Consider the following 12,278-nt stretch of genomic DNA (forward strand, 5'->3'; position numbering starts at 1 on the left):
GGAGATGAAGGCGTGGATGAGGGATTCAGCAGCGGACGGGGAGAGGCAGTGTCTGTTTTTTGCTATATTGCGGAGGTGGAAGTAGGAGGTCTTGACGATGGAGCTGACGTGGGGATCAAATGAGAGGGTGGGGTCCAGGATGAAGCCGAGGTTGCGAGCCAGGGGGGAGGGGGTGATGGTGGTGTCATCGATGGTGAGTGTGATGGGTCCGGTTTTATTGAGGGTGGATTTGGTGCCGATGAGGATGACTTCGGTCTTTTCACTGTTGAGTTTGAGGAAGTTGTGTGTGAGCCAGGTTTTTATTACCTTAAGTATGTACCTTAGGTATGAATTAGCAGTCGAATGGAAGAGGCGAGTAGGCTAAATTCATCAAATAACATACATGAGGTACTTCAAATACAAACACGATCTTGAACAGAATAAATAACACAACAAATGTATTATTGTTTCACATAGGATTCACCATTATACTGTGTTGCAACTATTTTATGGAGCATTTTATTATTATTTAAAATACCTGTTTCCATCAGTATTTCTGAGGAAATAATGTGCTGTAATTATGAGGAAACGTCCATGTCAATGCCATATTGCAACAATGGCTACTTTCTGGCCTGCATAAACAACACAAAAAACGATTACCAAAGACTACCAAGTGATGCTGTATAAAGGTTCCCAAACAAACAAACAAGTATCAATACAGATTTGCTATTCTACTAATTTCACACAAATCACCATTAAAACACTGGCTGATAATACAGTGCATTAAAAAGTGTTTAACCTCAAACCGATTAAAACAACAATATCTTATGTGCAAGACTGTTTGTATACTTCTATAAAATCAAAGAAAAGAAAACATGAAATACCAATAAGAAATCATCACAACAAGCACCTGGGGAAACTCACAACAGACAAAATCAATTATACCAACTGTTTTCAAGTGTTAATTATATATGCTAAATAAGATGCTGTCAAATGAACAATCAGGATGCAATGTCCCACAGTGTTATCTTCGCCTGATTACTTGTCTTTTCTTATAGTAATTGTTGGATAACAAACAAGAGACATTCAATACAGAATAGGAAATAACGTATTTGCAAATTCAGTTGAATCTTACAGAGCCTGCAAACTCCCCAACATAGTATGTATGTGTAGTTGTATATAACATCTCGCCCACCTCTTGTCTATGAAGTGATTATAACAAACTGATAGGGTTTCATCATTGTGAAAAATGATTGATCCGTTTATTCTGATGTGGGCTGTGGGCCTTCTGCTTCTGATGTGAACAGAATAACACACTATAAGTGACAGTAATCTGTTTATAACAACACTGACTTAGATCAATCAATCAATCACACTTTATTTATATAACACAAGTCATGCATTGAATGCAAGTGCTGAACATAAAAACAATAGTAAATATATTACACTACAATAAGAGGTAGGAGATATGAAATAGATACATTGTATTTGTGTAAAATAAATACAACACAATAAAACCAGGAATAAAACAAGATATAGAAGATAACATAGGAGTAAAAGTGCAAGTTGACATATACTAGATAAAAGCAGGCTAAAACGTTTTTTTTTTAAGTCCTCCGGCAAGCCGTTCCACAGTGTCGGGCAATAGTGGATAAAAGTGGCCTCGCCATGGGTCTTAGACCGGACCCCTGGAACAGTACCAGAGGACCTGAGGGATCTATAGTCGGTACAACTCATCCCTGCGAGTTATTTCTCAGGTCACCTTAGGAAGCAATCCCCACCAAATGAAGAATTTACTTAGATAGGGGATAGATGTCCAGTGCCTCCATTCAGAGTCTGTGTTCTATGGGATGTTTTGTCTCCTACTCTTTACCTTACAGACTTACCTTATCCGACCGGTCTCAAAATGTAGCCTATAATTAATGCAAGTGCAATCAGGCTAACGTTACTCATTCTCGCAGTTCCAAATTAATGAACGTTGAAGCGCACTGCCGTCGGGTTGTAAAATAGCCTAGTTTGATAGGCCTATTGACAGCGAATAAAACAGTGAAGATGACAATTGTTTCTGCTGTTGTTATTAAAATCTGTTCTCCGTTGGTTGTATCTCAAAATGTGGCCTATTAAAATCTGTTCTCCGTTGGTTGTATCTCAAAATGTGGCCTATTAAAATCTGTTCTCCGTTGGTTGTATCTCAAAATGATGTGGCCTAACTAATGATGTGGCCTAACTAATTAATGCAAGAGCAGCCAGGGGCGTGTCCAGGGGGTGGCCTGGGGTAGCACGTGCCACCCCTGAAATCTGATTGGCCACCCCAGGTGCCACTCCCCTGATTGATTGGCACACAGCTGACATGATGTATATAATTTGATGTAAAGAACTCTCAAAAAACACATACGAAATATTGTTTTAAGTACAATAAAGCTTTATTTATTTTAAGAACGTGTGGAGTGCATCTCCAGCAGTGCGATATCTGTAAACATACTATCTGTAGACTCTCCGCTCAGGGTTGCCAGATGGGATTGACAATTTCGAGCCTAACCAGTCTAAAAACAGCTAAATCCACAAAAAACCAGCCCATCTGGCAACCCTGTCTCGTTCTGAATGTCGTCAGTGAATTGTTACTGCTGGGTCTTACCCCTCTCTCTCTCTCTCTCTTTATCTCCTTCCTCTCTCTCGCCCTCCTCTCTCTCCCTATCTATCCCCCTCTCTCTCCCTCCCCTCTCTCTCTATCTCCCTCCTCTCACTCTCTCTCTCCCTCCTCTCTCTCTCTCTCCCTATCCCTCCTCTCTCTATCTCCCTCCTCTCCCTCCTCTCTCTCTAACTTCCTCCTCTCTCTCCCTCCTCTCTCTCTCTCTCCCTCTCCTCTCCTCCATCAGTTACCTGGTTGTGTTCATCCCCTCTACGGCTCCTGTTGGTTCTGAAGTGGACCAGGCAGAACGCGACCAGGCAGAACGCGACCAAGACCCAGAGCAGACAGGACCAGTCCTGGACCAGCCAGGAGGTGGCCTCACTCTGGACCTCCTGGGCGGGCCACCCCGCCTGGGGGGGCATCTCCATACCCACCTGGGACCAGGAGGGAGACTCAGACAGCATCTCACGGATCATCTCTGATCTGTCTCTGTCTCTATACTGTTTTCTACCACATCTTTTCCTTCCCTTCGCCTCTCTATTAATTTGCTTGGACACAGAGCTCTGTGAACAGCCAGCCTCTTTAGCAATGACGTTTTGTGTCTTGCCCTCCTTGTGCAATGTGTCAATGGTCGTCTTTTGGACAACTGTCAGGTCAGCAGTCTTCCCCATGATTGTGTAGCCTACAGAACTGGACTGAGGGACCATTTAAAGGCGTTTGCAGGTATTTTGAGTTAATTAGCTGATTAGAGTGTGGCACCAGGGGTCTTCAATATTGAACCTTTTCACAATATTCTAATTTTCTGAGATACTAAATTTGGGGTTTTCATTAGTTGTCAGTAATAATCATCAAAATTAAAAGCAATAAACACTTGAAATATATCAGTCTATGTGGAATGAATGTATACATTATACAAGTTTCACTTTTTGAATGGAATTACTGAAATAAATCAACTTTTTGATGATATTCTAATTATATGACCAGCACCTGTATTAATGGTGGGACACGTGACAGAACGGACATTGTAGGAGGTAACTGCCTCCAGCAGAGGGCAGTAATGCAGCATCAAGGACGCACGCTGCCGTTAAAACCAAAAGAAGAAGAAGACGACGAGGTCTATTCCCGCGATACCAGGGAACGAGAAGTCGATCTAAGATGGCGGAGTCAGTAAACACACACCGTGCTGAAGACCTTACGAGTGATTATTAAGTTTACAACTGTGACAGAGGGCAAACATTAGTCACATCTCTGTATTTGGTTTCCTTTACTGCGTAGGAAAACATCTCAACAGTGAACAAGGAAGGTCAGTAGAAGCCTTTGTCTCAGCTCGCTGCCTCACTGTCTAACATGTAACTACTGACCACTTCTGTCTGCAGAGATAGGCTATTCTGTCACTATACAATGTTGTTATATATATAACACTATACAATGTTGTTATATATATATATAACACTATATAATGTTGTTATATATATATAATACTATATAGAATGTTGGCAGAACTTGTTATCAGTTTATGTCCGTGTCGCCTGGTCTGGACGAGCACACGGAGGTACTGATGGCGCTTCTCCACTATGGAAGGCCATCAACGCAAATAACGTCTAGAAATCCCGTGTCCACACGTAGCGCCATTGTAGTAGATTTTGGCACACATGCACACATAAACCGTATAAACTGTATAGTTTGCCTTTTGCTATAAGGACCCTCCTGACTATGGGGGCTAGGGGAGGGGAGGGGAGGGTAGGGTTTACGACCCTTTGTTAAAGCCATGTGGTCATCTCAAAATGGCTTCCTGTGTTCTGAGCCCTACCCCCTGACCTATAACCTGAAGTGACATCAGTCACATGAAGCAACAATACTATGTGCAATATGACAACCCTTGTGTACATAAGGTTCAGATATCGGAAAAGGATATTTATAGCATAGCATAGAGTACAGCACAGTGTTTTATTGTATAGTAGTATAGTATAGTAGATAGTGTACATAGCCTTTATTTATGTAAACCAGCTCTTTTCCCTTTTATCGCACCTTGGGCTTTTGGGCTTTTCTACAGTAAAGGTGATGGGATATTATTTGAAACTGTATTTACACATCATTGTTTACAAATAGGGGAGTGGAGCCAGGGGGTGAGGCTCTCTTCACCTCAGCCAGCCCCTCACCACCAGCAGCAGCTGCTCTTGTAACTGTTCCTTTGTTTGATAAATAGTCTGAGAACTCATTGGCTGACTGCCAGTTTAGGACAGAATGCTTCAAAGCATAACAATCATATTATTATGACGTCATGTTGTTTGTTATATTGAAATATATGGGTTAGGGTTAGAGAGGTTTTAGGTTTTATTTCATTTCTAACATTTCCCCATGCCAGTTATCCGGTATGACATGTTGTGAGTAAAGAGTCTAATAGCTCTTGACCTTTGTAAGGCAGTGAGGGTATGTCCAGAATGTCAGTAACACTAGGCTATGCTACACCCTCAAAACATTTTCATATCATTTAATAAACAGAGATTAATAGATTAAATAAATGTTTTTTTATAAACATTTTCCTTATTTTAACTTCATAAAGGGGTTTGGACATCACGTCACGTCATTGGGCCAGTTGCTTATGGTCCCTTGAAAAGGAGGGTGCCACATATTAAAGAGCTGTAACATCTAAACCATTCCTCCAACTTGGATCTGGATACCCTCAAATTAAAGAGGGTGTTTGACAGTCTGCACTTTAAGGCCATATTCATTCTATAACTAGAATATGTTTTGGTAAACAACTAAAATGACAACAGTTCTGTCAAAGAGTCCAAATGGACCTAACTGTAGCTTGGCTACTGTTTTCCAATTCTGGAAAAATAAATGTTCAATGTTTTGATTACATTTCCTCACTCTGTTTTAATATTTTGATCATCTGTGTTGGTAGGATTCCCTGCACTGTGAACTGTCCATCTGGGCAGAGAGATGGAGGCTTCTGCTTATTCAGTGTCAGAGAGCCAGAGGACACACCTTGGGTCCCCTGATGCAGAGGCAGAAGGACAGAACCACCGGAAGGACAATCTTATTAGGCTCCAGCCACCACCACCACCACCACCTCCCACCCACAGGGACCATCACTCTCCCAAAATTAAAGAAGAGTACGACACACCGTGGGACAGCTTTCTACGGGACTTTATCAAAAACCAAAAGGCCAAAGATGAGATGCTCAGCAGATCTGCGTCAGGGTGTCACCTCTCTGAAGCAGCGAATGACATGGATAGTGACAGTAATGACATGGATAGTGACAGTAACGGCAGTTCAGAGGTCAAGACTGGAGGTCAGGAGGTCAAGATCGAAGAGTGCTATGGTAGGAATTCCTCTCAGCAAAGGCCAACCACAGGCCGCGCTAGAGCTGACCAATCACATCCTGAGTCAGGTGGTCACAAGAGCAGCTCAGTGATTGGATTACAGGAGCAGCAGAGAAGGACAGCGGCAGGGCAAACCTCTGAGCAAAGGAAACATGGTTGTGGTCATGAGGACATGCGCCAGTGCTACGTCCAGTGTGGGAAGAAACTAAACACGGCGGATATTGTGAAAATACAGCAGCGAATTAGAAGACCAGACCAACACCGTTGTGCTACAACTGATCAGTAAGTCACACATGCTGCTAACGCTAACACGTGCTGCTAACGCTAACACATGCTGCTAATGCTAACACATGCTGCTAACCCTAACATGCTGCTAACCCCTAACACATGCTGCTAACGCTAACACATGCTGCTAACGCTAACACATGCTGCTAACGCTAACACATGCTGCTAAAGCTAACACATGCTGCTAACGCTAACACGTGCTGCTAACGCTAACACGTGCTGCTAACACATACACGTGCTGCTAACACATACACGTGCTGCTAACCCCTAACACATGCTGCTAACCCCTAACACATGCTGCTAACGCTAGTAGAGCCTAACTAGAAGATTATTTTCATAGTTTATTATGTGTTAACATTTTTCCTGGACACAAAATACATTTGGAACCATTTAATGTTTACTTTCCAGACCCTTCAATTACAGCAAATGCAATCAGTAATATTATTATTGTATTTGCAGGACGTGTCCTGTCAGTCTAGATGGGAGTTCAGTGAACTGTTTGTCTGTCATGTCTAATCGACCTGCGTTGTTTCTGCTTCCAGTGTTTCCAGCCGCAGGTCCTCTTCAGCTCATGTAACCATGGTAACCATGTATGAACCAGAATGCACCGAGTCCCCCAGATCTGGCCGTGGTTCTCCAGCCCTGAAAAGCCCACATTTGGGTCCAGAGATGGTGGCAGTGAAGCTGGAGGAAGAGGATGTAGAGGAGAATGGTGTGATGGTGAAAGAAGAGGATGGAGGAGGCCAAAGGAGGGAGGATGGAGTGATGGTGAAAAGCCCACAGTGGGGTCCAGAGATGGTGGCAGTGAAGCTGGAGGAAGAGGATGGAGAGGAGAATGGTGTGATGGTGAAAGAAGAGGATGGAGGAGACCAAAGGAGGGAGGAGGGAGTGATGGTGAATCAAGAGGACAGAGGAAGAGTGGAGATGAAAGACAGTGAGATGGATGGTAAGTCTTTGTTATTGGTGAGTGTCATTGCACTGTTGTAAAACCAATGCTGCCAGTGCAGTGTAAGTCAGTCAGTACCTGCATCGTCTGACAGTCCTGCTCTCTCCCGCTGTGTGGGGTTGATATATCAGGGCTAGTTCCCCAATCTAACCCAGTCCTGGACTACAGGACAGCCACATGTAAACACTTTTATCCCCAATCTAACCCAGTCCTGGACTACAGGACAGCCACATGTAAACACTTTTATCCAAAGTGACTTACTACATTTGTCTAAAGTAAGTGAATCAGTTTACAAAATTGGGGAATAAAACATAATAAAAAAGAGAGAAATATGATAGAAAATCCATTTTAGGAATAGCAACTGCACTCTACTGCTCTCTACTGCCCTCTACTGCTCTCTACTGCCCCCTACTGCTCTCTACTGCTCTCTACTGCCCCCTGCTGTTCTCTACTGCTCTCTATTGCCCCCTACTGCCCCCTGCTGTTCTCTACTGCTCTCTGCTGCCCTCTACTGCACTCTACTGCACTCTACTGCACTTTACTGCACTCTACTGCCCTCTACTGCTCTCTACTGCTCTCTACTGCCCTCTGCTGCTCTCTACTGCTCTCTACTGCCCTCTACTGCTCTCTACTGCCCTCTACCGCCCTCTACTGCCCTCTACTGCCCTCTGCTGCTCTCTACTGCTCCCTACTGCTCTCTACTGCTCTCTACTGCTCCCTACTGCTCTCTACTGCCCTCTGCTGCTCTCTACTGCCCTCTACTGCCCTCTACTGCTCTCTACTGCCCTCTACCGCCCTCTACTGCCCTCTACTGCCCTCTGCTGCTCTCTACTGCTCTCTACTGCCCCCTACCGCCCTCTACTGCCCTCTACTGCCCTCTGCTGCTCTCTACTGCTCTCTACTGCCCTCTACTGCCCTCTACTGCTCTCTACTGCCCCCTACTGCTCTCTACTGCTCTCTACTGCACTCTACTGCCCTCTACTGCTCTCTACTGCCCCCTACTGCTCTCTACTGACCCCTGCTGTTCTCTACTGCGCTCTACTGCTCTCTACTGCCCCCTGCTGTTCTCTACTGCTCTCTACTGCCCTCTACTGCACTCTACTGCACTCTACTGCCCTCTACTGCCCTCTACTGCCCTCTACTGCTCTCTACTGCTCTCTACTGCCCCCTGCTGTTCTCTACTGCTCTCTACTGCCCCCTGCTGTTCTCTACTGCTCTCTACTGCACTCTACTGCACTCTACTGCCCTCTACTGCCCTCTACTGCCCTCTACTGCACTCTACTGCCCTCTACTGCTCTCTACTGCTCTCTACTGCCCTCTACTGCCCTCTACTGCTCTCTACTGCCCTCTACCGCCCTCTACTGCCCTCTACTGCCCTCTGCTGCTCTCTACTGCTCTCTACTGCCCTCTACTGCTCTCTACTGCCCTCTACTGTCCTCCACGGCTCTCTCCTCTACTGCTCTCTACTGCCCTCTACTGCTCTCTACTTCCTTCTACTGCTCTCTACTGTCACACAATTATTCAGAGCTTTGAACGAGATTATTAACACCCGAACAGCCATGGGTGGGGTCATTAACACTAGAACAGCCATGGGTGGGGTCATTAACACTAGAACAGCCACGGGTGGGGTCATTAACACTAGAACTGCCATGGGTTGGGTCATTAACACTAGAACAGCCATGGGTTGGGTCATTAACACTAGAACAGCCATGGGTGGGGTCATTAACACTAGAACAGCCATGGGTGGGGTCGTTAACACTAGAACAGCCATGGGTGGGGTCAATAACACTAGAACAGCCATGGGTGGGGTCATTTGACCTAGTGAGTAAAAATAGATTCTACCTTTGAAGTCGATCAAATTTCAGGACCCTCCTTTCATGACTTTTCCGAGATAAGTGCGTTCTACCACCCAGTATCCTGACATGTTCTAAATCTACCTCGTATAAAGCTATTTCTATAACAGGTTTTACCCCAGTTACATACGCAGTAGTGATAGGATATTATATGTCTATGTACAGACAGTTATGAATGATAAACTTAACAGTAGGTCTCGCTATAGCTATCGCAGCAAAGTACTTGCAGTAGCCTACATTTGATTATGTCTGTAATCCTCAACGGATTTTCATGGAACATGGAACAAATACAATTTTATTTATGATACAGTATATAATGTGTATAAAGTGTATTTATGATACAGTATATAATGTATATCAATTTAAAAATATTAGCATATTTATTACTATTATTTTTTAATAATGATAATCAACCTCTTCTGCATCATATGTGCAGCCACTCCCCGTGATAATCTGACCGTAATCCTGTATGGTGGTACGATGCTTGTAGGAGGTGCAGAGGTTTGTCTCTCTGAGACATACTTAGATAGATTAACAAATGTTGATATTTAATTTCTCTCTATATTTTTTTTTCTTAATATCCTAATGCTGTATGTAAAGCACTTTGAATTGCCCTTGTTGTATCAAATGTGCTATACAAATAAACTTGCCTATGTAACCCTGTATATGTTCCTATTCTTACAGACCAGCAGAGCTCCAACCCAGGTTCAGACAGCGAGATGGAGGCTTCTGCTTACTCGGTGTCAGAGAGCCAGAGGACACACCTTGGGTCCCCTGATGCAGAGACAGAAGGACAGAACCACCGAAAGGACAATCTTATTAGGCTCCAGCCACCACCTCCCACCCACAGGGACCATCACTCTCCCAACATTAAAGAAGAGTACGACACACAGTGGGACAGGTTTCTACGGGACTTTATCAAAAACCAAAAGGCCAAAGATGAGATGCTCAGCAGAGTTACGTCAGGGTGTCACCTCTCTGAAGCAGCGAATGACATGGATAGTGACAGTAATGACATGGATAGTGACAGTAATGACATGGATAGTGACAGTAATGACATGGATAGTGACAGTAACGGCAGTTCAGAGGTCAAGACTGGAGGTCAGGAGGTCAAGATCGAAGAGTGCTATGGTAGGAATTCCTCTCAGCAAAGGCCAACCACGGGCCGCGCTAGAGCTGACCAATCACATCCTGAGTCAGGTGGTCACAAGAGCAGCTCAGTGATTGGATTACAGGAGCAGCAGAGAAGGACAGCGGCAGGGCAAACCTCTGAGCAAAGGAAACATAGTTGTGGTCATGAGGACATGCGCCAGTGCTACGTCCAGTGTGGGAAGAAACTAAACACGGCGGATATTGTGAAAATACAGCAGCGAATTAGAAGACCAGACCAACACCATTGTGCTACAACTGATCAGTAAGTCACACATGCTGCTAACGCTAACACATGCTGCTAACGCTAACACATGCTGCTAACCCCTAACACATGCTGCTAACCCCTAACTGTTAGGTTCTAGAGTTAAATACTATATTCTGATTCAGCCTGGTTGTAAAGCAGGTCATGCTAACCCATCGCTAGTTCAAACAGACCGTAGTAGACTTCAAACAACAAAGAGGCCCGGATTCATCATGATTCTTATTTTCTTGCCAAGGAGAGTGAATCCCGAGGTCTCCGAAAGACCCCGGATTCAAACTGATCTTTTCCCCTCCGAGCCTGGCATTTTATTCTCAAACACAGAAAGACACACATGGACAGCCTCGTGAGGAAGCACACATTGGTAGGAACACACATGGGTAGGGGGAGGCCTTTGATGAACAAGAACAGCGTTTAGCAAAATCAGATTTACGACAGGGCCCCCAGGAATGAAGCCAGCTGATAAGAATTTGTTACAATGGCCTTGTGAGCTTGTGCTTACAGCAAAAAGCACGGGGTTTGAGCCTACTGAACTCACAGAACACAAAATGTATAGGACAGAATGTACCGATGTGTCCTCTTTAAAACATTTATATGGTTATAACATTATGAAAACATCATTCAACTCTAACACTAACACATGCTGCTAACACTAACACATGCTGCTAACCCTAAAACATGAAAGGGCAATTGGTAATTAAACAGTAGGTAATTAAAGAGTAGGTAGTTAAAGGGCAGTTGGTAACTAAACAGTAGGTAATTAAACAGTAGGTAATTAAACAGTTGGTAGTTAAAGGGCAGAACTATAAGCACGTCTAACAGATGAATGTCATGTATGATAAGGCAGCAAGCTGGCTTGGAAGGGAGCTGCCAGTCAAGCGTGCAAAGGCCACGCCCACACAGCCTCAGAACTGTCTGACCAGGAAGTAGAGCCTAACTAGAAGATTATTTTCATAGTTTATTATGTGTCAACATTTTTCCTGGACACAAAATACATTTGGAACCATTTAATGTTTACTTTCCAGACCCTTAAATTACAGCAAATGCAATCAGTAATATTATTATTGCATTTGCAGGACGTGTCCTGTCAGTCTAGATGGAGTTCAGTGAACTGTTTGTCTGTCATGTCTAATCGACCTGTGTTGTTTCTGCCTCCAGTGTTTCCAGCCGCAGGTCCTCTTCAGCTCATGTAACCATGGTAACCATGTATGAACCAGAATGCACCGAGTCTCCCAGATCTGGCCGTGGTTCTCCAGCCCTGAAAAGCCCACATTGGGACAGAGGAAGAGGAAGAGGACAGAGGAAGAGTGGAGGACAAGAGGACAGAGGAAGAGTGGTGATGAAAGACAGTGAGATGGATGGTAAGTCTTTGTTATTGGTGAGTGTCATTGCACTGTTGTAAAACCAATGCTGCCAGTGCAGTGTAAGTCAGTCAGTACCTGCATCGTCTGACAGTCCTGCTCTCTCCCGCTGTGTGGGGTTGATATATCAGGGCTAGTTCCCCAATCTAACCCAGTCCTGGACTACAGGACAGCCACATGTAAACACTTTTATCCCCAATCTAACCCAGTCCTGGACTACAGGACAGTCACATGTAAACACTTTTATCCAAAGTGACTTACTACATTTGTCTAAAGTAAGTGAATCAGTTTACACAATTGGGGAATAAAACATAATAAAAACAGACAAGAGAGAAATATGATAGAAAATCCATTTAAGGAATAGCAACTGCACTCTACTGCTCTCTACTGCCCTCTACTGCTCTCTACTGCCCCCTACTGCTCTCTACTGCTCTCTACTGCCCCCTGCTGTTCTCTACTGCTCTCTACTGCCCCCTGCTGTTCTC

At 44.3% G+C, this 12,278-nt stretch overlaps 1 protein-coding gene across 1 annotated transcript in view; it reads left to right on the forward strand.

Annotated features, from left to right (window-relative positions):
* Positions 1-4,124: 4,124 nt before the first annotated feature.
* LOC308164518 (rho-associated protein kinase 2-like) overlaps positions 4,125-12,278 on the forward strand; it is a gene marked incomplete at both ends in the record, with an annotated part of 41,365 nt that continues 33,211 nt past the window's right edge. The window contains one exon of the mRNA XM_080538588.1: positions 4,125-4,160. Within this exon, the coding sequence (XP_080394714.1) occupies positions 4,125-4,160 (36 nt within the window). The remainder of the gene's footprint in view (positions 4,161-12,278) is intronic.

The sequence above is a fragment of the Nansenia antarctica genome (genome assembly GCF_963989245.1).
Source record: "Nansenia antarctica genome assembly, chromosome: 8".
NCBI classification, from domain to species: Eukaryota; Metazoa; Chordata; class Actinopteri; order Argentiniformes; family Microstomatidae; genus Nansenia; species Nansenia antarctica.